Source organism: Mastigoproctus giganteus, chromosome 2 (genome assembly GCF_048544385.1).
Source record: "Mastigoproctus giganteus isolate SK-2022 chromosome 2, ASM4854438v1, whole genome shotgun sequence".
NCBI lineage: Eukaryota > Metazoa > Arthropoda > Arachnida > Uropygi > Thelyphonidae > Mastigoproctus > Mastigoproctus giganteus.
This window is the reverse complement of record NC_143576.1, coordinates 27,632,786-27,659,349: the sequence shown is the minus strand read 5'-3', so window position 1 is coordinate 27,659,349 and position 26,564 is coordinate 27,632,786. Positions and strand designations below refer to the sequence as shown.

General features: G+C 38.5%; 1 protein-coding gene across 1 annotated transcript in view; it reads right to left on the bottom strand.

Moving 5' to 3' along the window:
• Shc (SHC-adaptor protein) overlaps positions 1–26,564 on the bottom strand; it is a 90,509-nt gene that overhangs the window by 57,008 nt on the left and 6,937 nt on the right. The window contains exons 2-3 of the mRNA XM_090390390.1: positions 21,705–21,775; positions 13,704–13,764 (exon numbers count right to left, since the gene is read on the bottom strand). Coding sequence (XP_090246516.1) covers positions 13,704–13,764; positions 21,705–21,775 — 132 coding nt within the window. The remainder of the gene's footprint in view (positions 1–13,703; positions 13,765–21,704; positions 21,776–26,564) is intronic.

Genomic DNA, 26,564 nt, shown 5'->3' with positions numbered 1-26,564 from the left:
AAAATTTTGGTACAAACGTTTAGGGGAGGTAGACATCTAAAGGAATGTGAATTTCATAGGAACCCAAAACCGGAAACGTCACCGTAAGTCGGTAGATGGAGCTGTTCATCAGTTCGTGAGAGGGAAAATTTCTGGTTTACTCATTCAAGCAGTAGTCGCCGCACGAAGAGCATGCATCGATATACGAACTGTGAGCTGGCAGACATGCACCCAGTGTATGGATTAGCAGAGGGCAACGGACGAGCCGCTCAACGAATTTATGGAGAATGCTTCCCAGACAGACATGTACCGGACTACTGTTTGTTTCGAGTGTGCATCAAAGTTTGTGCGATTGTGGGTCATTTAGAGGTAACAGGAGTAGTGTGGGCAGACCACGTTTGACGCGAACTCCCACCATGGAAGAAAGTATGTTGAATGCCATCCAGAATAATCCTACTACCAGCACACGTGCCTCTGCCTTAGGAGTGTCTCTTTGCAGTGTACAACATTCCAACAATCGGTATGGTTTTAAGCAGGGCAATTCTACGGAGGATGCCATGCACCACCTACTGACAACAGTTAAAAACACAGAGGAGAAATATATGCTGGCAATCTCCATTGACTTTGCTGGGGCATTTGACTCACTCTGGTGGCCTAGTGTCCTTAGGAGACTTCGCCAGGCAAATACCCCACAAAACCTCTATAAGGTAATAAACAGCTACCTTATATACAGAAGTGTCTCAGTACGCACAAAGTTCCAGGAATTGACACGCCCTATGAATAAAGGCTGCCCGCAGGGTTCAATCCTTGGCCCTTTCTTTTGGAACATTGTTCTGGGCGAATTTCTGGCCTTGGATTTGGGCCCTGTGGAAAGCCTGGCCTTTGCAGATGACATGATTTTCCTTGTAAAAGGTAACTCACGAGTGGTTGTAGAGCAAAGATCAAATGCCGCCCTCTTGCAGCTGCAGGAGTGGGCACAAATGCACATGCTCAAAATATCACCTGAAAAAACCAAACAAATACTTCTAAAAGGCAATTTGGACATAAGAAGACGTCCACAAATCAAAATTAACACAACCACTATAAAAATGGTAACAGAACTAAAATATCTTGGAGTGGTCTTTGATTCAAAATTAACTTTTTACCCCCATTTGATCTACTTGGCGAAGAAAGTGAGAAATTATGCAGGTATGATTGCCAGGATCAGTCGAGCAGACTGGGGAGTCAAAAGAAAGACCCTGGCAATCATATACCGTGCAATGTTCCTACCTGTTATCACCTATAGAGCCGGTGCGTGGTTCATCCGCTCGGCCATAGTAAGAAATAGGAATAAATTAGAATCGATACAAAGGACAATACTACTCACTATTACCAGAGCATGTTGCACAGTAAGCACACCTGCACTACAGTTGCTGGCCGGAACTCTCCCACTTTACCTGGAAGTAGCCAAAAGAGGCTTATATTATAGATTTAAAAAGGGCATACCCACAGAATTTCTGGGGATAGCCCTTGACACAGCCAACACCTTCAATGATGAAAGAAAAAGAATAGCCACAAAGCTCCACGAGCTATGGCAAACAAAGTGGGAGCAGGAAACCAGAGGTCTGGTTACCAAACGGTTTCTGCCACGGGTGTCAATGGTTAGCCCAAAGCCACCTAAGTGGTATGCTCCTGGACTTTTTACAACATTTATATTGACAGGTCACGGCTCCCTAAAGGCGAAACTAACCTCCTTAGGCCTGACCGATGACCCAAACTGCACCTGTGGCGAAAGTGAAGACTGGGCACACATTCTATATGAATGTATAATATATGACATCCCCAGAACAGAGCTAATAGCACAGATTGGTCCCCTTCCCAGGGGAGAAGAACATCTGTTCATCATAGAAGAGCAAAATTATAAAGCTTTTACATCTTTCACACAGCAAGTATTCGAAATGCGCAGAGCAATGCAAAGAATGGCAATTCAGCCCCCCAGCAATTAAACAATAATCAATAGTAAAATTGCCCAAGTTTCCCATCACGCCCAGACGATGACTTAAAAACTGTCAGGATAGCAGTATTCTGCACCCTGACAGAAACCTGACATGACAAACCTCCCCAGGATTACCCTGCCATGTGTAGGAACCTGGGACTCCATGCCAAATAAGTAACCATGTAGGGGAGGGAGATGTACAGGGAGCAGATTAGCTGAAAAATATCAGTAGGCTAGTAGCAAAGGGATGCAATGTAGTATGAATGAATGAGAATGAAAGACAATGAATAGGCTGGGAACTGAGTGAACTAGGAATTATGGTAAAAGGGAATAAATGGCAGTTTTGGTGAAAGAAAGAGTGACCTAGCATGAGGGAAAGAGAGAGTAAATGGGAATGAGTGGAAGAGCAAATGTAATTGGCCGAAAGAATACAAAGTTAAAAATAACTTACATCACTTTATATATACTGTACTAACAAACATTCACTAACCACATAAATACTATAACTGCATTCTCCCCTGGCCTACAAAAAAAAAAAAAAAAAAAAAAAAACCTTGTGGCTAGGCCTGCACCACAACTGAAGAATAACAGTAAGTTGAGGTGCCCAGAGAGTGCAATGCAGAAAGTAAGAGTCGAATAAATGAGATAAGAGCTAGAAGAATGAATAAAAGTATAAGCATATGAGAAAAAGAACACAAACCATAAATGCTGCAGTTAAGTACACACTAACCTTAGTTTTAATTAGTATTTAAATTTACACTACACATCATTGCATCCCCCTGGTGTGTGAGAAAAAGATGAATGAGTTGAGTGAAAAAAAAAAAAAAAAAAAAATATATATATATATATATATATATATATATATATATAAAAAAAACTTAGGAAAAACAATTATAAAATAAGAAAAAAATATTTCAAAAATAATAAAAAATAATAAAAAAAAAAATAAAAAATAAATAAATAAAAAAAAAAAAGAATGCAAGTAGAGTGAGAATGCAGATTATGAATGAAGTAAATGTGTGTCTCTCCCACCCCATTGCCTGGTGGGTTCCCCACTGCCAGCTAACATATCCCACCCCCGGAGCAGGATGGGCAGATTAACCCTCATACCGGATTCAACACTCCTTGGACATGACACCAATGAAGACATTCTGCGGCTTTACTGCCAACGGCGATCTGAACTGGGTACTCTAACCTGGTTCCCTTTAAAACCCCATCCCCAGGAAGGGGAGGAAGGAGACGGATCTCTGTCTCCTCTCCTCTCTGCCTACCTCCCATACTTTGCCTGGTGGGGCTCGTCTCCACTGACCTCTTTGGGGATGCCTACTCTATCGTCCCTATTCTTCTATCTGTTTTCCCCCCAGTCTTCAGTCTCCCTCTCTAACTAAATCAACCGAAGTACACCCTTAACAATGCCGCCAAATTCTAATCAACGTCTAAATTCTACCGGTTCCCTGTAAATCTCTAAGACAACTAACACTATTAGCTAGTGTATAGCCTCACATGTCTAAATTTAATAACATCAAAATTTTGCCCGACCTATTTGGCCTTTAACACATCTCTTTAGCGTTCAACCCCAACCAGTGATTTCCTAACAGCAATCCCATTAAGCATTAATGTCAAACGCAATTTTTTTTTTTTTTTTTAATAGGTTCTAGCCACTGAAATCCCAGGAAACTAGGTGGCAGGACCTGCCAGAGCAATTTGTTGTGATACTGGATACACCCGGCTAGCCTCCGCGTGGCAGAGTATGGGCAACGTTGGGCCCCACTAGGGGCCTGGCGGCCAATAAGCCGGAAAAACAATGGGCACAACATATCACACTGCACAGACATGGCCCACACACTTTCTAGTCTCTGGCTTGACAGTGTACTGTCCTCGATACAGCGAAACACACGCGGAGATGGGAGAAATCCCAGGTGCCGTCTGACACGAACATACCTTATGTACAACATGTCTGGCACGACGATTCCTTACACCCCTTTCATCTCCAAAGGGTTCAGTTACTGCTCCCCCAAGATCATCCTGCACATGTGGCTTTTGCGCAGTGGTTTTTACAAGAAAGTGTTCAAGACTTGAAATTTCCAGCCTATGTTTTGTTCATGGATGAGGCTTATTTCACTCGGGAAGGCTTATTCAATCAGCACAATGCTCATGTGTGGGCTCACGACAACCCACACGGTATGCGCCCACATGCACAACATTGCTTCGCAATAAATGTTTGGGCAGGTATGGCCAGTGACTGCTTAGTCGGCCCATACCTGTTACCATTCTGCGTGAATTCTGATAAATATCGGATCTTTCTTGAACAAGTTCTACCACGTTTACTTGACGATGTTCCAGCAAATGTAAGACGCAACATTTGGTTTCAACATGACGGGGCGCCTGCCCATTAGGGAAGGTGTGTTCGTGACCATTTGAACAGGCGTTTTGGGTGTCGATGGATTGGCCGTGGTGGACCCATTGCCTGGCCCCCACGCTCACCTGATTTATTGAGCCTTGATTTCTTTCTGTGGGGGAGCCCTCAAATCTATCATGTATGAATCGCCTGTGGAGACGGAAATGGATCTCGTGGCGAGACTCATCTGCGCTGCTGCTACTGTCAAAGAAACTCCAGGTGTGTTTGACCATGTCTGCCAATCCATGCATCGCGTCTCATGGTGGAACCTTCGAGCATCTGTTGTAACATCATGAAATGCATCCATCTCGTACTCCATTGTTAATATTATGTCAAATAAATGTTTGCCACTAATTACTGTTTTGTGTCATTTCTGCTTCTTGTGCCTCTGCTACTACTTTCCCGTGACATTTCCGGTTTTGGGTTCCTATCCGATTCACATTCCTTTAGACGTTACCTACCTCCCCTAAACGTTTGTACCAATATTTTTGAGACACCTTGTATACAAAGCTGCTATCAGAATTTTCGGAAGCTTGAAATTAAATATTGTTTAACTTTAATATAATCAAAACCACCAATCTGCTGTTCTTGCAAAGTGAAATGATTGGTCCATTAAAAAAAAAGTAAGTCCGGTTTTTTGGAGCAGAATGCTTGCAGAAGTGTTGGAACTAGTGTATACAATACACCAGTTCCAACACAGTGTACACAATGGAAAGGGGACAATTCTGAAGCAAATTCATCAATAGCTGGTAAGCTTCATTTCCTATATGTCAGTTGAGTCCTGAACCATTTGTTCACACCTCATATATAGTTATTAGTTAAAATACTCTAAATGGTGCTTATTCAAAAAGATTAATATGCTTATTTCTTATAAAATTAAAAGATGATTTACCTTTTTATTTTCTTAATTAATCTGTAATGACCCATCAATGGTATGGTTAGAGAGATCTAACCATACCATTGATACCACATACTTATTCATCCTGATGATTAAGATATAATTACAAACATACTGCTAAACTGTGATTAACAGCTTTGTTAATAGCACTACATTCCAGAACTTCTGCAAATCCCTTGGTCATATGCACAACCCTTTCTAGAGAAGTATTACAAAATAGTAGACTTTTGGAAGCTGTCTAGTACTCAAGTTAACCACAGAATTAATCACTCTCCTACACTGCATAGGAATCCTTCAATAGGTTACTGCTCCATAAGAGTAAGCAGTTTCTTCTTCAGACAGCTGGCCTTCTTAATTTTGCCTAGACATAGCCTGTTTATCCTTATCCAAGGCATCTTATGTAATCGCTTAAACTCATTCTTAATCCAGCACCAGTTGTGCAGGATCACATGTGACCTTTGAAAATATCTGTTGTGCACTAATCATTAATTGATGATTAAATATCTGATTTTTTTTTTTTTTTATAACTTCCTAAATATAGTCAAATTTTTATTCAAGATGCTTTGGAAGTGAAAAATTGTTTACTGGGAAGTAGTGCAGAGGACCTGTCACTGTTTTTGCTTTAATGTGTTATTTTAGCTTTCAATATAGTAAACATGTTGCTCACAAATGCAGCTTGAATTTGACATGTTGACTGGCATGTGGTGGAGGCATTTGCTACTGAAAGTACTTTTTCTTTGTTTTATGTTTAATTATGCAAAATATGGTTTTGTCTGGATTATTATTATTAAATTGTTTTTTTATGTTAAATTTATTATGTTTATTTATATTTTTATGTTTATTATGGTTATTATGTTAAATTGGTTTCTAGCTTCAATTATTATTATTATTATTTATTTGGTGAAGCACATTAATATGTATGCCAATATAAGTATGAAATTTCTTGTTCTTAAACTGGAAAATAGATGTTAGTTTCATATTTATATTTTATGACTGTAAATTTGTTTTTTTTTTTCATTTTCAGCAGATTTTAGTTTTTTTGACATGTAGTGCAAGAAGTACAAGATTTTTGCTGCACCAGACAAAAAAAAAAAAAAAAAAAAGTGAATAAAATAAATATTCAAATTAAAATAAAATGAATTATTATTTCACTCCCTCATGTAGATACTGATCCAGCTGATCTGTGAATCTCTCCAAACTATCAGCCTCAACAACCCACGAAGGGAACTATATTCCAGTAATCCACAGGTGGCTGGCTAAAAACAAAACTTCCTGCAATCCAGTCTTAAACCATGTCCCCTGTAATTTCAATTTTTGGTCCCTAGTATCAGAATCATTTATAACAGTGTAAATTTCACCCTCATTCATTTTATTTTCTCTTCTCAGAGCCTTAAACATATACATATCAATTAGAATTTCTCAAAGGTGCCAATGACAGGGAAACATCTGAAGACAGAAAAATCTTTTTATCTATGGCTCCTGTGTTATGAAGCATATTGTCAAACACTGCACCAAACAGGAGATGACATCCCATTCCAGTATGGATGCGCTAAGGGTCCGTAGTCAAGTGGTCAGGAGCGGGAGTGCAGTAGCACACACTCTGAGTCGACAATATACGGTCGATCTGCCAACCCGCACTGGACCAGCATGGTAGATTATGGTCCGTTTTCCTCAGCATGAATTGTTGAGGAGGCTTCCATCCTGCAGTGGGTTGATAATGGCTGCAGTTTACTTTTTTTTTTTTTTTTTTTACAAGGGCCATCAATTAGACTGTGAAAGTGCATGTAACCAAGAGAAAGCCTCAGGAGTTGAGCACTATCATGCCTGAGAGAAGCATTAAGTACATGCTGCAATTGCTGCTACAGGCTTGAAGAGAAGGAATTTGTTGGATGTGTTCCTGTAGCAGAGGTACTGGTTGTAGCAGTACATTAACACCAGCAAAAGGGCTGGTCAAAGCTGATGGCCTTAGAACTGTTACACTGGCTGCTGCCTTATACTGTTTTTCCTATAAAGAAGACAGAATTTCAGTAAACTGTAAAAGTTTGTAGTGTCTTTGTTATTGATAAGTCCTTTTTATGGTTGAACAATTGATAAACCAAGCTGAAATGGTTTCAGTTGTTCTCTTAACCACAGGTACAAAAAAGGATGATCAAAATGTCTAACTCTGCTAGTAGTTAGGACATTTCCACAGGATACTATTCCAGCCAGACTGTTGCAGTATTCAGTGATACATACTGTAATTTTTTTCCCTGGCTGAATATTCTCATAGTGTGCATTGCTAAGAGGAGCTGTTAAAATGGCAAGAATTATTTGGTATAATTTGTTATATTTCAGGCTTCCCTGTGCACCTGTCATATCCCCCTAAACAAGGTCCAATGTACATCAATTCTTCCTACTTTCATAATAGCACTGGATATTCCAACACACTGAAACCAACAGAGCTGATTCTGCAAAACAGCTATTGTTTCAATTTTCTTTACCTTTACTTCCAAGTGGCAGTGGAAACTTGTACACAAAATTTCAAATCTGAAAATGATGCACTGCGAAATGATGAAAATTTGTGCTGCTAACCAAGGATCAATGTACATCAATTATTTCTACTTTCATAATAGTACTTTCATAATAGTGTTGGATAGACCAACACGCTGAAACTGACAAAGCTGATGCTGCAAAACAGATACTGTTTCAATTTTCTTTACCTTTACTTCCAAGTAGCAGTGGAAACTTGTACACAAAATTTCAAATCTGAAAATGATGCACTGCCAAATGATGAAATTTGTGCTACCTTGGTATTTATAAGAACATAATTTTTCAATGGGAACTTCTGTGACATGTAGTTACACAGCAATGAAGTACTTCCTCATTGAATAAAAGAACATAATCGCCTCCTCCTCCTCTTGTTTAAGATCCTTCACTGCCTTTGCAGTAGAAGTGGCCTATAACTAAGTCAAAATCAACCTTCTGGTTTATTCTATTATTGCCATCAGATTCCAGAATGGAAGTGGATGATTTAAAAAAATGTTTTTGGTATAATAAATTTGTACATAATATTCTTCTACATATCTATGAGGAACAACCTCAGTACATGGACGTGAGTTACACTGGATTGAAGAGCTATGTTTAAATTTTCAACTGTTGGAATAACATTTAAAATATATAAACAAATTGCCTTATTCAATCCAGATGGGAGGAACATGAACAAAATTTCTACAGGAGTGAGGATAACATGCCTAGAATTGACCAGCTTGCTTGGCCAATTTAGGATTGTTTTATATACATAAAAATGGAATACTACTAAAACAAATATTATCCCAAGTCAATGTAAAACTTGGAACTGCTTTTCACGAAGAAGAAATTCTATGTCAGGGGATACTGACAATGCAGTAACTCTTCCGTGAACACTCGAGATTATTATTATTATTAGCTATATGGTGCAAGGAAGCCAGAGGCTTATGCTGCACCAGCCAAAAAAAAATAAAAAATTTCTGAATTACCCTGAGAAAGAGAGAGAACAAGAGTCAGAAGTAGTAGTAGTGGCACGTGATGCAAGAAAGCAAGTGTATGAGCTTATGCAGCATCAGCCAAAAAAAAAAGAAGGGAATCATCAAGAAAGAGAAGAATAATGATGTCCAGCTCAGGACCCTGGGTGTGCCAAGCCCCTGGTGGATGAGTGTTAGTGATATTGTACAATATTTGATATTTTTTCATTCTGGAAATCACTTGCAGATATGTGTTACTGAAAAGTTATGAGTGTATGTTAAGCACCAAAGCATCATGTCTATAAGTGTATGCATTCTTTGGTTCAGTTTCTTTGTTTGCTGGATGAAAAATAAATTTTTTTGGGAGATAAAACCATGCAACCCTTGCCTGATACCAGTAACTTGGCACATTGTGAATAAAGCCAATAAATATTCTTCTCAACAAGATAAAAATCTGATCTCAGGCATTTCCTCGGCTGTATCAGTGGCCATATCAATGATACAGCCCAATTAGCTAGTTTTTTGTGTGTGGTGTTGACAAAGATTTAAATACAATAGAAGAAATAACTAACCTAATTCCACTAAAGTACACAACCAAATACAGTGATATCCATGATACGAAGATTATGTCAACTCGATTGCATTTGAACCTCAGTAGCAGCGCATCAAGTGGGATTATTGTTGGAGCTTCTGCTATGGCGTAGGCCAAAAATTGTGAAGGAAATGGCCACACACAGCCTATGCAGCTGAACACAGCTGTGCAAGCCTGCGCAGCTGTGTATTGAAAATGAAGATAATGGAAATCAAGAATGCTACATACAGTTAAAAAACAATATTAACGAATCAGCTAAAATCAATAATTACAGTCTCTTGATAAATTTAAATTACACTGCTCCCCAGATATAATGTCATCGTTTATACCATGGATTCGGATATACCACAGATCTTACTGCCTGACACTGCCATTGGAAAAAATTCCAAGAAAAATATTAACGTTCTTTTGCAAACCTTGCACTGCAGGCTTCCCCACTCGAATGACCCAGTATTTGCAAGAGAGGGCAAAAGTGGTGGCTCTCAGAAATCCCAGGCACCTTTACCCTCCCGCCAAGTTAAGAAGCAAAAGGGATGTTTATCAAACAAAGAAAATTTGCTAATCTTCTTCAAGGTCACTAACCACTACACCCATAGCTAGAGCCGTGCAATTTGCATATCTACTCTAACACAAAAGAATGGTTTTCCTGAAAATGAGTCAGATGGGAGCAGTGCATTAGAGAGATGTGAGGTTGTTTTAGCCTCTGGAGTTAGTATCGATTGTCTTTCCTTGTGTAAGGGTTGTCACTGCAAAAAAAATAAAAAAAAGGTGATCCGTAGTTTGAGACTTACCTGTGTTACCGGTTGTGTTTTTTTTGTGACTGTTTGGTATGTATCAGTGATTTTTTTATATTTTTGCAAGCTTTACAGACATAGCTATCGTTCATAATAAATTAAAATTGATTTCAGGGGTTATGGCAAACGTTAATAAAAGAAAGTCGTACACTATCAGGGAAAAGCTGACTGTAATTGAATGAGTAAAAAGTGGTGTCTCGAAAGCACAAATAAAAAAGGAGTTGGTATTCCAGAGGGAATGGATTACAAAAGGAAGACTATGTTCCTTCTTGGATAAGTTGGAGAAACTCCCAAGACTGGAAAGGAAGAAATCAAGACTCTGCAAAAACAAGGCAGTGAATGATTGTTTATACACGTAGTTCATGCAGAAATGCAGTTTAGGATTTCCACTGTCAGGACCAATTCTGAAGATGTAAGTGGAGAAAATTTTTCAAGACTTAAAGCTTGAGGGTGAATTCTCTGCCAGTGATGGATGGCTATGGCATTGGCAGAAACATCATGGCACTGCAGAAATAACAATTAGCAGTAAAGCAAAATCATAAGATAATCATCAGAATTGTTTTGCTGATAGTGCAAAACAATTTATTAGTGACTTAAAATTTACACATGAAGGTTTCTGTGATGAGCACTGCACTGTTTTACAGAATGTTACCAATGAAATCTTTGGATTTAAAATCAGCTCCGAACAAAGCACAACTGAAGTTAAGCAAGAATTGTGTCACTCTATTGTTTTGCTTGAATAAAACAGGAACCCATAAGCTGCCTCTTGTGGTAATTGGGAAAAGTAAGAATCTGCGATGTTTTGAATCCATCAACCAAAAATATCTCCCAATAGATTATGTGAGCAGCTCAAAAGCATGGATGACTGCAAATTTATTTTTGATCTGGTTCCACAAAACGTTTCTACCATTAGTGCAACACATTTGATAAAAATACATTGAACCAAAAGCATTACTGATTTTAGATAACTGTCCAGCACACCGGACAGTTATCTAAAATCAGTAAAATCACCTGCTGACAGTCTCATATCCAAAGATGGAAAGATTCAGACCATGTATTTACCAAAAAATACCACAGCATTAATCCAGCCCCTTGATCAAGAAATCATTTATAAATTTAAGATAAATTACAGATGCGAGCTACTTTTATCTTTGCTGTCCTCCGATTGTGATGTTCCTAAATTTCTAAAGGTGTTAAATTTAAAGGAAGTAGCATACAAAATTGGTCTTGCTTGGGAGAGTTTCGGAAGATACAATTCAAAATTGTTGGAGAAAAAGTGGTTTTCTGAGAATAGCTGATGGAGAGAATCAAACTGTGACTGATAAAGGGTAAAGCAGTGGACAAATTGCTATACATTGTGATATACAGGCAGTTAGAGATACCCTTGAGGAACAAGAACTCACAGAGAATATGATCGATCAGCGGGTTGATATTGACAAAGAAGCGTGTCACTTATTAACTGATGAAAACGTTGTTGAAAGCATCACCAACAAGAAAAGGATAGATGGAAGTGATGGGGAAACGGAAGAACTAGAGGAGCAGTCCGTCGAAGTTCCCACAGATCAGGAAGCAGTACAAGGCTTAGAGACTGTGATTGGGTGGTTAGAGGCACAGTAGGAGGATGGGCAAGTAAAGATTTTGCAATTAGCGTCTTTAAAAAATATGATCTTGTAAAAAAGATTCTCCCATAAAAAGCAACAAAAAATTACAGACTTTTTAAAGAAGTGATCAAAAAAATTCCTTGAATTTTTATAATTGTGTGTCTATTGCTACATGCTTTTTGTGAAAATAAATAATTTTTTAAATATTCATTTGTTTACACATTATAGTATTAATCCTTACCAAGTGGAGTTTTTGGTCTGCAAGTAGGAATAAAAAAAATTAATGCATGAAATCATGGAATAGAGCATGGTAAATATCACAAATATGGTCAGATTTCACTTTCATATATATTTAGAGTCCGTTTGGAGCGAGAATCAATGAATTGGAGAAAATTTGTAGGCATCGATTATAGCATAGTTGTCTTATAACGAGGGTCACAACCGGCTCCCGAAACCCCGCAGTATAATTGGGGAATGGTGTACAATTTTAGACACATTTGCACATATATGCATACATGCCTAAAGACTTCATGCAATTTTATATTTGGGACTTTTAAAAATATTTATTGAGCCATTCTAAGTTTCATTAAAATCAAACAAATCAAAATACATCAATTATTTCCTTTTTTCATGGAATTTGCATGGTAAAAAGAAATTCATAGATTAAATGTAATTTTAGTGCTGTATTGGAAGTTTAGAGACACTTTGCATGTATTGTTATGTAACACCCATGAACATGGTGTCACTTGTGAAGATATATATATATATATCTCTCTGAGTGGCTAAGTTTAGAGAATGTAAAACTATAGAGTTCATTAAGTGTTCTATAAAGTTATAGGCTTAGTAATTAACCAATATTTGCTTTTTGCTTTTCACTTCTATTAATCACAAAAACATTTTAAAATCATAATTTAAGACAAAAAAATCAAACATATCTGAAATTATGTATAAGTTAAATGCAATAGCGTCATTAATACATAGCCAAATCTGGATTAACAGAATATTTGCAAGGCGGCATCATTTTAAGTTATATCTCATATTGTGAATTCCTTCATAATGAGTTGCCACGATATTGCACTACTTCGAATAAGTAACGCTTCACCTGAGGAGAAGACTAATGTTACTTATTCTCAGATGGATACCACCCAGACGGCACCGTTTCAGGGCTATTTTGTATTTGTTAGGGATAATAACTCGACTATCCAGTTGTCTCTATTAGACTTAGAAAAGCAAAAAGGTAGAGGGAAAGTAATAGTAGGAGTGGAAGAGGAAAAGAAACGGTGTAGAAGAATAAAAGGGACAGTAACTCCTTCAAGTCACACTTAGGACCACTGTTGTTTTTAATTTTCATAAACTCCTCGAATAGGCAACACTTTCCCAGTGGAGAAGGCTGTTGTTTCCTATTCTTGGAAACTCCAGACATAAACAGGCTCCCCTTGGTGCCGTTTCAGGGCTATCTGGCCCTTCTTCGGTGGGTGGGCAGGTACCCAAGTGATGCAATGATGGCAAAACAGTTATGAAGTATAACTCCACAATATGAGAGATGCCTGATGGTGTATGACGTGTTTAGTTTAGACTATAAAGCGTTTAGGGCTGAAGCCTCAAGCTATGGAAAAGTCTAGACTATGTATAAGTATAGTGCAAAAGCATCAATGATACATAGCCAAATCTGAATTAATAGAATGTTAGCAATACGGCATCGTTTTAAGTTATATCTCATATTGTGAATACCTTCACAATATGAGATATATGAGACATACCTGAAATGTTCACATACATAATCAAAAACTAATCTATTAACTTTATTATGTTATAACAAATTCCCTATATATTTAGCAAAAACTTAATCATGATGAAAGAAGGAAAGCATAATTCAAGCTACTTTAATTCACAATCAGTTAAGCCCAGCATGGAAAAAAAAAAAAAAAAAAATCTGCTTAATGTTAAAACTGCGATTTATTCTCTCTACAAATTATAATTATCTTACTTTTTTCTTTTTATCAACAGTTTTAAGGCCTGCAGATTCACATACCCTATTGATGCACTCCCTGAAACAAAAATTAAAATTATATGCATCTATATATAAAACATTAGAATATTATAATCTTAATTTTTGCAAATTTAATCATTTTTGATAAAGGTGTAAACTGGAGACATATGTATTCTAAATTCTTTTGTTAGTGAGTATCCTTATCCATCAAATGGATCCAAAATGTATACAGTGAAGCAGAGCTGGCATTAGGTGATGTGCAATTGAATCACTTGCCACAGGCACAGTCTAAAATAGGTGCCGCTACAAGGTTTTGCCTCAGGTGCCACAAATACTAGCTTTGGCCCTGCAGCATGGGTAATAATACTGTATTTTCATTAGAGTAAATTCCTAATCCATTTTGCATATTATTATGCATGATTTTTCAAATTCTTTCTATTATTTCAATTTTCATTGACTAAAAATTAATTGAAGCTAATGAAACAGTAAGTTGTCTATAAACTGATCTGAGCTTTCATTTCTCTGTTACACTCTACCAATTTTGTGTTTCAAACAGCATTTTTCAAGTTTTTGGTTCCATCCAAACAACAGACTGAGTAAAAGAGTGTAGCATCACATTTAACAAGGTTTTATTTTTAGTTCCCAATATTTTGATGTTTTGATGTGCTGAAAGTTTCTACAACTTCACAATGTCACAAATACTTGAGATTTCTCTCCCATCTTTGCCATTTACATCATACCAGTTTTATGGTTTCTTCCAAGTAAACCACAGCCAAGAGGTTACAAGCATACAAAGAATTATGCATGCTTCTGTAGTCTGAGTCTATGTGATACCATAACATATGATAATAATCTTGCAGCCTCTATCTTGTAAACCATCATGATCCTATCTGTAGGATTATCATACATTCCAGTTTTGGCCACAGAAATTCCTCAATTTCATAAGATACCCCACCATTCTTATCAGTTGATCAAAATTACAATGAATGTCCCAGATTAAACATTCTAACATTTATTAAAAAAAATCATATGTGACTCAGTTTCCAAATCAAGAAACTTTAACTGTAAAATATACAAATGGCTTTCTATAACAGTTACTGTCATTTGGTGGGCCATATCACCTCTGGAATTAACTATTACTACCATGAGTGAGGAATCTGAAGTGTCCCAATATGTTGGAAGATACTATGTACTTTATTGTCTGTACTGACTGTTCGTATAAACGAGGACCGGACTAATCACAGTGGACTGGATCTGGCCAGCTTTCATGTGGCCCAAAATAACCTGCCAAAAAATAAATAAATAAAAATAATAATGATAATAAAATAAAGGTGTTATACCTTTATTTTTTACCCTGCAAGAAAATTAACTTACTATGAATTGCATGGCACTTGAATAACTCTTTGCTTCTTTTTTGTTACTGTAATTTCTCCGAATTTGGCAGCATGATCATATTGTTCCGTCTAATTTTCATAATGATGGCATGAAATTAGCATTAGCATTAGTAGAGGCATTTGATGCAAGAAAGCAAGCTTATGCAGCATCAGCCAAAAAAAAAAAAAAAAAAAAAAGTAAAGTAAAATAAATAAATAAAAAATAACCACTTCCACTTCACCCCTCTGTTCGATCGAAATACCTGTCCAGCTGAGCCTTAAACTTATTTAGGCTATCAACTTCCACGACAAGGGATGGAAGTCACGTGTTCCACCTACCAACCACCCACTGGCTAAAGGCAAATTTCCGCACATCTATCTTTCCTCAATTTGAATTTATGCCCTCTCAGGTGATTATTCTGAGCAAGAGGAGGAATCCCATCAGCATTGAGCATGCTCAAACCATTCAAGGCTTTGTACACCTCTATCAGAACACCTCGCTGGTGCCTAGTCTCCAGACACTGTAATTCGCAAAACTTAAGCCTTTCTTCATAATAGCACCCCTTTGTTCCATTCACTAATCTTGTTGCCCTTCTCTGTCCTCGTTCCAGCAGCTCTACATCCTTCTTGAAATGAGGCCTCCAGGCCTGTATACAGTACTCTAGGTGTGGCCTGACCATTGCCTTATACAAGGGAATAATCACCTCCTTATCCCTGCTAGAAAAATTCCTATATATCATTGACAATACACCATGAGCTACTCTTGCAGCCTGTCTGTACTGCTCAGAGAACTTCATATCTGCCTGCAAAACCAGCCCCCAGGTCCCTTTCATTCTCTACCACTGTCAGTGCAGTACCACTGAGTTGATATGTTGCTCTGGGGGTTGCTGTTTCCCATATGTAGTACTTTACATTTGTCAATGTTAAACTTCATTTGCCACCTCTCAGCACATCTGCTCAACCTTTCCAGATCCTGTTGCAGCAGCAGCATAGTGTCAGCAGCAAAGGGTTTTTGTTTTCGTAAAGGCGACTATGATGGTCTGAGACAGTATTTAAATTCTATACAGTGGGACCAACTGATGATGTTACCAACAGCAACCTCAAAATGGGAAGCATTCAAGGAACTAATCTTGGAGTCTACCAGGCTTTACATACCAACTAAGAAATATTGTTCAAGGTTTAGGCCTAAATGGTTGTCAGATGAACTAATGAGACATGTGGCAGAGAAGAAAAATGCATGGGATACATACAAATTAATGGGTGACATGGAAGCCTATGATAGATATAAGTTGATCTGTAACCAAGTCACAAAGGAGATTAGGCAGGCAAAGGCAGACTACGAAAAATCCTTGGCAAAGGATGCAAAGAAAAACAGAAAAGAGTTCTTTACCTATTTAAACTCAAGAAGGAAAGGGATGAATCAGATTGGTGCACTGGATATTGATGGTTCAACAGTTGAGGATCCTGCTCAGGTGGCTAACAATCTAAACGAGTATTTTGCATCTACATTCACGCATGAGGAGTTATTCAGGAAGGAGAATGATGTAGGTAAAGTAAACATTGGCAGTGAGCTGGATGATTTTGTAATAACTGAGAGGAAAGTGGAGGAGAGATTGTTGAGGATAAACATAAAAAAGGCACCTGGGGTGGATGGGATCTATCCAGTTATATTAAAGGAGGCAGCAAAGGAAGTAAGCAAACCCTTAGCCATAATTATGAGAGCTTCTTTGGACTCTGGGGAGGTACCCATAGACTGGATATGTGCAAATGTAACCCCAATTCACAAAGGAGGATCAAAGGAGGAGGCACAAGTAATTATAGACCTGTTAGTTTAACTTCTGTTCCAGATAAATTAATGGAGGCACTGGTTAACGAAGCACTGCAGGATCATCTAGACAAGAATTCAGTTATAGCTCAGACACAGCATGGTTTTGTTAAGGGCAGGTCTTGCCTGACCAATTTGATTGGATACTATGATGTAGTCACAAAAGAACTAGATGCAGGGAATAACTTTGATATTATATATTTGGATCTTAGAAAGGCTTTTGATACTGTTGCACATGGAAGACTGCTGCACAAATTGGAGCAGTGTGGCATTGGAGGCAAATTGCTGCTATGGATAAGTGGATGGTTGAGTGGCAGAAGACAGAGAGTGGTAATCAATGGACACCTCTCAACATGGACTAATGTTATTAGTGGAGTTCCTCAGGGTTCAGTGTTGGGTCCGTTGTTGTTTTCGGTGTTTATGAATGATATTGATGATGGGATATCAAGTTTAATGTCCAAGATTGCAGATGATACAAAGGTTGGCAGGGTTGTTAAGGACAAAACTGACGCTATGCTTCTGCAACAGGATCTGGAAAGGTTGAACAGATGGGCTGAGAGGTGGCAAATGAAGTTTAACATTGACAAATGTAAAGTACTACATATGGGAAACAGTAACCCTAGAGCAACGTATCAACTCTGCGGTACTACACTGACAGTGGTGGAGAATGAAAAGGACCTGGGGGTAATTGTGCAGGCAGATATGAAGTTCTCTGAGCAGTGCAGACGAGCTGCAAGAGTAGCTCATGGTGTCTTGTCAATGATATACAGGAATTTTTCTAGCAGGGATAAGGAGGTGATTATTCCCTTGTATAAGGAAATGGTTAGGCCACATCTTGAGTACTGTATACAGGTCTGGAGGCCTCATTTCAAGAAGGATGTAGATGTGCGGCAATTTGCCTTTGGTCAGCGGGTGGTTGGTTGGTGGAACCGACTTCCATCACTTGTTGTTGAAGTTGATAGCCTAAACAAATTTAAGGCTCAACTGGACAGGTATTTCGAGCGAACGGAGGGGTGAAATGGGAGTGGTGTGTTTTTTTTTTTTTTTTGGCTGATGCTGAATAAGCTTGCTTTCTTGCATCATATGCCTCTACTAATGCTAATGCTAATAGTGTCAGTAGTGTCCTTGACAACTCTGCCAACCTTCGTATCGTCTGCAAACTTGGACATTAAGATTGATATACCATCATCAATATCATTTATAAATACAGAAAACAATAAAGGACCCAATACTGAACCCTGAGGGACTCCACTAATAATATTAGTCCATGATGAGCAGTGTCCATTGATTACCACTCTCTGTCTTCTCCCCCTCAACCACCCCTTTATCCATAGCAGCAATTTGCCTCCAATGCCACACTGCTCCAATTTGTGCAGCAGTCTTCCATGTGCAACAGTATCAAAGGCCTTTCTAAGATCCAAGTATATAATATCAAAGTTATTCCCCGCATCCAATTCTTTTGTGACTGCATCATAGTATCCAATCAAATTGGTCAGGCAAGACTTCCCCTTAACAAAACCATGCTGTGTCCGAGCTATAACTGAAGTCTTGTCTAGATGATCCTGCAGTGCTTCTTTAACCAGTGCCTCCATTAATTTTCCGGGAACAGAAGTTTCCGGAAAATTAATGGAGCCACTCACAGGTCTATAATTACTTGTGTCAGCCTTTGATCCTCCTTTGTGAATTGGGGTCACATTTGCACATCTCCAGTCCATGGGTACCTCCCCTGTGTCCAAGGAAGCTCTCATAATTATGGCTAAGGGTTTGCTTACTTCCTTTGCTGCCTCCTTTAATATAACTGGATAGATCCCATCCACCCCAGGTGCCTTTCTTGTGTTTATCTTCAACAACTTCTCCTTCACTTTACTCTCAGTTATTACAAGATTCTCTAGCTTACTACTAGTGTTGAATACACCTCTGGCATTCCCCTCGCTGAATAACTCCTCATATGTGAATGTAGATGAAAAATATTCATTTAGTTTGTTAGCTACCTGAGCAGGGTCATCAACAGTTGACCCATCGATATCAAGTGGACCAATCTGATTCATCCCCTTCCTTCTAGAGTTTACATAAATAAAGAACTCTTTGCTGTTTTTCTTCGCATCCCTTGCCAAGGATCTCTCGTAATCTGCCTTCGCCTGCCTAACCTCCTTTGTAACGTGGTTACAGATCAACTTTTATCTATCAAGGCTTCTGTGTCATGTGTTAATTTGTATGTATCCCATGCATTTTTCTTCATATGCCTCATTAGTTCATCTGACATCCATTTAGGCCTAAACCTTGTACAATATTTCTTAGTTGGTATGTAAAGCCTAGTAGTTTCCAAGATAAGTTCTTTGAATGCTTCCCATTTTGAATTTGCTGTTGGTAACATCATCAGTTGATCCCACTGTATAGAATTTAAATACAGTGTCAGTCCATCGTAGTCGCCTTTACGAAAGCAATACCCCTTCCCTTTACCCCTAATGGTAGTTACCTCTTTGAGTAACTCCCACTTCAGAACACTGTGATCACTGCCACCTAGTGGTTCATCTATCTGCAGATTCTTAATGCACGAAGAATCACTACTGATAATCAAATCAAGAGTATTACTCCCTCTAGTTGCCTCCCAAACATGCTGATGTAGAAAACAATCACCCAATAAATCCACAAAAGCCTTGCTAGTGTGAGTGACCAGTCCCCAAATTCCAGTCAATATCTGGGAAATTAAAATCCCCCATTATAAGACTCTCTGATTTACTGGCCCACTCTATTTCTCCGTACAGTTTCTTATTATACTCATCAGAGTCATTAGGCCTATAGCACACTCCTACTCTCAATTTTGATCTCCCAATGCTTATGTCACACCAAACTGACTCGACACTGCACTGTCCAGCGATGTCGACTGGCTTCACTTCCTTGGATTTTATGTGTTTCTTAACTAATAGCATAACCCCTCCTCCCTTCCTATCCTGTCTATCCTTTCTGTAGACATTGTACTCCCCAAATTCCAGTTCTGCATTCCTTATATCTGTGTGACACCACGTCTCTGAAATCCCAACAGTATCTGCCTTTGATGTTTTGAGCAATTCCTCAAATTCATCAAATTTATTTACTAAACTTGTAGCATTGGTGTACACGCAAGTATACATGCACCTGCTCTTCCTCTTAGCCACCGTAACACAACCCATGTGTTCACTTGTACCCCCATGATTCCCAGCAGTCTCTGAAATATCCTGCATCTTATTTTCCAGGCTGCTGCTCATTCCAATAGAAGCAGTGCAAGAATCACTTTCTCCTCTGCTAGTGGCTACTGTTAATCTATTAGTCCTTGTATCCCCCCAATCTAGCAGTTTTCCGACCCACCTAACACTGCCTCGATAGCATCAGCAAACATTCTTGCACCCTTTCTATTTAAGTGTATCCCATCCCTGTAGAAGCAGTCTCTCCTGTTATCAAGTACAGACCAGGCTGAAAAAAATTCTACCCATTTGAGCCATGCACAATCTTTCCAGGGCCGAACTGATCGACAGGGGTCTCATCATATACTCCCTCCTATCGTGTCTGGGCAGAATTGCAGACACTTTCAAATTCAACCCTAATTCACGGCTTTTTTTCATCTATGACCTGTACTTGTTAAGTAATTCCGCCGATCTCTTACTCCTAATATCATTAGTGCCAACGTGTACAACTATATCACCTTTTGTTCCCTTAAAAGATTATATCCGCTCTACAACGTCATCAACCTTTGAGGACAGAATTTTTTGTCACCAATGAGGACAGAATTTTCAAGGTTATAAATGATGCTAGGGGACATAAATTCAAGTTATGGGGGGGGGAAATGTTTAGATTGGACTGCAGGAAGGTTTATTTTAGCCAACGAGTTATAAGTTATACTGGAATAAGTTGCCTACATGGGTGGTAGAGGCTGACAGTTTGGGGAAATTCAAAGATCATCTGGATAGTACCTTTGGGTAAGGTAAACGCATACGATGAGAGGTTTAATTTCCTTTTCTTTTACTAATTATTATTATTTATTTATTTCTTTTTTTATCATTGTTTTATTCTTTTTTTTTTTTTGGCCATTGCAGCATTAGCCATAGGCTTTCTTGCACCATGCAGCCATTACTAATACTAATATTAATGTCCATCTGGCAGCACTCACACAGCTCAAGATGCCATAACACCTACATTTCAGCAACAAGTGTCATACTCCTCCCTTGCTTTCTTATAGCAGGTTCAGCACTAACACTTGCATGCCTTTTGTCAACCATTATGGATAAAAATGTTTGCCAGAACACAAAATGGCTGAAAGATCATGGGAGAATAAACAACTTTAACAAGTACGCTTGTCAAGATGTTGTGTCATGCAGTATATTCTGCCACGACAGTTCTAAATGGCTGAGAGCACACAATAGCATTCACACTACTGTACTGGTATATTGGCAATGAGAAAAAATATATATATAAAAAGCTTATACAGCATTGGCAGTGTTAATATGAAAATTTTCAATACTGACTGAATCGTTGATAATGTTTCCCCACATTGCATACCTAACTAATAAGAAGTCATCTAAATGATCTAGAAATATACTGTGACAGAGCAAGTATAACCACAACTTCCAGCTCATCTCCAGAAAACTTAATTCTTCCTTGATAATATCACTGTAAGTGATTTCTTGGTATTTTTATGGAGTAATGCGAGCCAGTTCCATCTCATTTTGGTTACACACAATTTAGCCAATTTAGTACACTACATTAAAGAAATTAGGACTACAAAATTAAAAAATATTCTGTAAGTTAAACCAACTTAAAACTTACTTTGCAATTTGAGATCTTGTATCAAAATCCAAGCTTTTCATTGATGTGTTTATCTCCAAACAACCTACATACTAAAATAAAAATAAATTTATCAATCAAATATTAAACTTATTGTCAAAACTAATATATAACTGTAGTGATTATGGAAGTTTTTCCTATGCAACAAAAACTAAGCATATGAAGGGCACCTTAAAATAACTAGTCAGCAACAACTGTGAGTGATTCCTTGGGGGGGGGGGGTTAAGCAAAGTATGCTATTTTGAAATTTTGTTGAATCCAATCACTTTTGGTACCTTTTCTGAAGCATTATTAAGTTAAGGCATTTAGGCAGAAGAAACTAACTGCAGTACCAAGTAGCCTTCAAATGAGTAAGGGTTAAATAGAACATACAGGGTATTTCAAATGCTTTTTGCAGTCCAGAAGGGGAGTTAAGCAGGATATGGCTAGTTTGTTTCTAGTCCAAAATATGAATGGTTCAGTTGATTCTGTCTTTAGGTAGTCTAGGACTTTGGTGCAATATTTTTAGAGGCCCTAAAGTGAGATCATAGGAAGTTTTGGAGCAGTGGTAATTGTGCTGGTCCAAGGCACTTGGCCTAGGGGCCTTGGTGAAACCACAACACCGCACCCTGGTAAATCCAGCTTTACAGACAGCACACATTTGCTGGTTGAAATGCACACATCACAATATTGTCATTCAATAACTAAAAGTTAATTTATTATATGATGAAATGGGAAGCAGGTGGCACTTCTTTGCTTGCCAAACAAAATCCTCAAGATGGCCAGACATAATGGCAGATTTACTGGATAGTAGGCAAGATGTTCACCAATTACCCTGTGAGTACACAGGCCCCAAAAAGTGCATCAACATTTCAAAAAAATAAATAAATAATAATAATAAATAAATAAAAATAATAATAATATATATATTTTGATTTTCATAAATGATGGCGATGAAGAGGTAGAGGGCATGATGTCTAAATTTGCAGATGACGTAATGATTGGTAGAGTAGTTAATGATCACTGCTAAGTAGGGCTTCTTCAGAGAGACTGAGATAGACTTTAAGGATGGTCAGAAAAATGGCAGCTATGCTTTAATCCAGCAAAGTGTAAGGTATTACACCTGGGAAAGGGTAATCCAAAAATAACTTATACACTTGGTGGAGTTGAACCAAAGCCAGTAGTGGAGGAAGGGGACTTGGGTGTTATGATATAGTCAGACATGAAGTTCTCCGAGCATTGTAGACAGGTTGCAAGGAAGGTCCATGGTGTCCTATCGATGATTTATCGAACATTTGCTAGTAGAGATAAGGACATCATAATCTCATTATATAAGGCATTTAGCAATAATGCTGTAAGCATTTAGCATTAGCACATGATGCAAGAAAGTAAGCTTATAAAGCATCAGCAAAAAAAAAAAAAAAAAAACCCTTATTTTACCCATCCATTCGCTCCAAATGTTTGTCAAGTTCTGCCTAGAATCTGTTTAAGCAATCACCTTCTACGACAGATGGAAGTTTGTTCCAGCAATCAACCACCCGCTGGCTAAAGGCAAATTTCTGCACATCTATCCTACCTATGTCTTTCCTCAATCTGAATTTATGCCCTCTCAGGTGATTATTCTGAGCAAGAGGAAGAATCCCATCAGCACTGAGCATGCTCAAACCATTCAAGGCTTTATACACCTCAATCAGATCACATCGCAGATGCCTAGTCTGCAAAACTTAAGCCTTTCTTCGTAAGATCAACCCTTTGTTCTATTCACTAATCTTGTTGCGCTCCTCTGTACTCGTTCTAACAGCTCTACATCCTCCTTAAAATGAGACCTCCAGACCTGTATTCAGTACTCAAGGTGTGGTCTGACCATTGCCTTATACAAGGGGATAATCACCTCCTTATCCCTGCTAGAAAAATTCCTGTATATCATTGACAAGACACCATGAGCTACTCTTGCAGACCATCTGCACTGCTCAGAAAACTTCATATCTGCCTGCACAATTACCCCCAGGTCCTTTTCATTCTCTACCACTGTCAGTGTGGTACCACAGATTTGATACATTATTCTGGAATTACTGCTTCCCATATGTAGTACTTTACATTTGTCAATGTTCAACTTCATTTTCCACCTCTGAGCCCATCTGCTCAACTTTTCTAGATCCTATTGCAGCAGTATACTGCCATTAGTGTCATTAACAACCCTGTCAACCTTCGTATCATCTGCAAACTTGTACATTAAGCCAGATATACCATCATCAATATCATTTATAAATACAGAAAACAATAATGGACCCAATACTGAACCCTGAGGGACTCCACTAATAACTTTAGTCCACAATGAGCAGTGTCCATTGATTACCACTCTCTGTCTTCTCCCCCTAAACCATCCTTTTATCCATAGCAGCAATTTGCCTACAATGCCACAATGCTCCAATTTGTGCAGTAGTCTTCCATGTGCAACAGTATCAAACACCTTTCTAAGATCCAAGTATATAATATCAAAGTTATTCCCTGCATCCAGTTCTTTTGTGACTGCATCGTAGCATCCAATCAAATTGGTCAAGCAAGACTTTCCCTTAACAAAACTATGCTGTGTCCGAGCTATAACTGAAGTCTTGTCTAGATGATCCTGCAGTGCTTCTTTAACCAGTGCCTCCATTAATTTCCCTGGAACAGAAGTTAAACTAACAGGTATTATAATTACTTGTGTCTCCCTTTGATCCTCCTTTGTGGATTGGGGTCACATCTGCACATCTCCAGTCCATGGGTACCTCCTCTGAGTACAGGGAAGCTCTCACAATTATCGCTAAGGGTTTGCTTACTTCCTTTAATATAACTAGATAGATTCCATCCACCCCAGGTGCCTTTCTTGTGTTTATCTTCTACAATTTCTCCTCCACTTTACTCTCAGTTATTACAAGATTATCTAGCTTACTGCCAGAGTTGAATACACCTCTGACATTCTCCTCCCTGAATAACTCCTCGTGTGAATGTCAATGCAAAATATTCATTTAGTTTGTTAGCTATCTGAGCAGGATCATCAACAGTTGAACCATCGATATCAAGTGGACCAATCTGATTCATCCCCTTCCTTCTAGAGTTTACATAAGTAAAGAACTCTTTGCTGTTTTTCTTTGCATCCTTTGCAAAAGATTTCTCGTAATCTGCCTTTGCCTGCCTAACCTCCGTTGTAACTTGGTTGCAGAGCAGTTTGTTAATTTATATGCATCCCATGCAGTTTTCTTCTCTGTCACATGTCTAATTAGTTCATCTGACATCCATTTAGGCCTAAATCTTGAACAATGTTTCTTTGTTTGTATGAAAAGCCTAGTAGCTTCCAGATTAATTCTTTGAATGCTTCCCATTTTGAATTTGCTGTTGGTAAAATCATCAGTTGGTTCCACCGTATAGAATTAAATACTGTCTCAGACCACCGTAATCACCTTTACGAAAGCAAAAACCCTTCCCTTTACCCTTAATGGTAGTTACCTCTTTGAGTAAATCCCACTTTAGCACACTGTGATCACTGCTACCTAGTGGTTCCTTTATCTGCAGATTCTTGATGCATGAAGAATCATTACTGATAATCAGATCCAGAGTATTACTCCCTCTAGTTGCCTCCCGAACATGCTGCTGTAGAAAACAATCATCCAATAAATCCACAAAAGCCTTGATAGTGTGTGAGTGACCAACCCATAAATTCCAGTCAATATCTGGGAAATTAAAATCCCCCATTATAAGACACTCTAATTTACTGGCCCACTCTATTTCTCTGCACAACTGCTCATTATACTCATCAGATTCATTAGGCCTGTAACACACACCTACTCTCATTTTTCCTTTCCCAGTGCTCATGTCACTCCAAACAGACTCAATATTGCACTGTCCTCCAACATCAATTCGATGCACTTCCTTAGATTTTACGTTTCTTAACTAACAGCATAACCCCTCCTCCCTTCCTCCACTTTACTGTTCTTCCTGTCCTGTCTATCCTTTCTGTACACATTGTACTCCCCAAATTCCGGTTCTGCACTGCTCATGTCTGTATGACACCATGTCTCTGATATCCCAACATTATCTGCCTTTGATGTCTTGACTAGCACTTCAAGCTCATCGAATTTATTAACTATACTACTAGCATTGGTGTTCATACAAGTATACATGCACCTGTTTCTACTCTTAGTTACCCTAACACAGCCCATGTATTTACTTGTTCCACTATGACTCCCAGCAGACCTGGAAATTCCCATTTCCTTGCTTTCCAGGCTGCTGCTGAATTGCATTTCAACCGAAGTAGTGCAAGAATCACTTTTACCTCTGCCCAGCGGCTACTGTTAATCTATTAGTCCTTATATCCCCCCAAGCTAGCAGTTTTCCGACCCACCTAACTCTGCCTCGATAGCAGCAGCAAATATTCTTGCACCCTTTCTATTTAAGTGTATCCCATCCCTGTAGAAGCAGTCTCTCCTGTTACCGAGCACAGACCAGGCTGAGAAAAATTCTACCCCTTGGGCCTTGCACAATCTCTCCAGGGCTGAATTGATTGACAAGGCTCTCATCATATACTCCCTCCTATCAGGTCTGAGCAGAATTGCAGACACTTTCAAATTCAACCCTAATTCACGGCTTTTTTTTCAGCATTGTCTTGTACTCGTTAAGCAATTCTGCCGGTCGCCTACTCTTAATATCATTAGTGCCAACGTGTACAACAATATCACCCTTTGTGCCCTTAAAGGATGATATCTGCCCTACAATGTCATCAACTTTTGCCCCTGGCAGACATACCCTGTTCCATCTATCCTTTTTGCACAATATGTTCCCCATTTCCCAGACAATAGAGTCACCTACAACAAGTAGTTCCTTTGG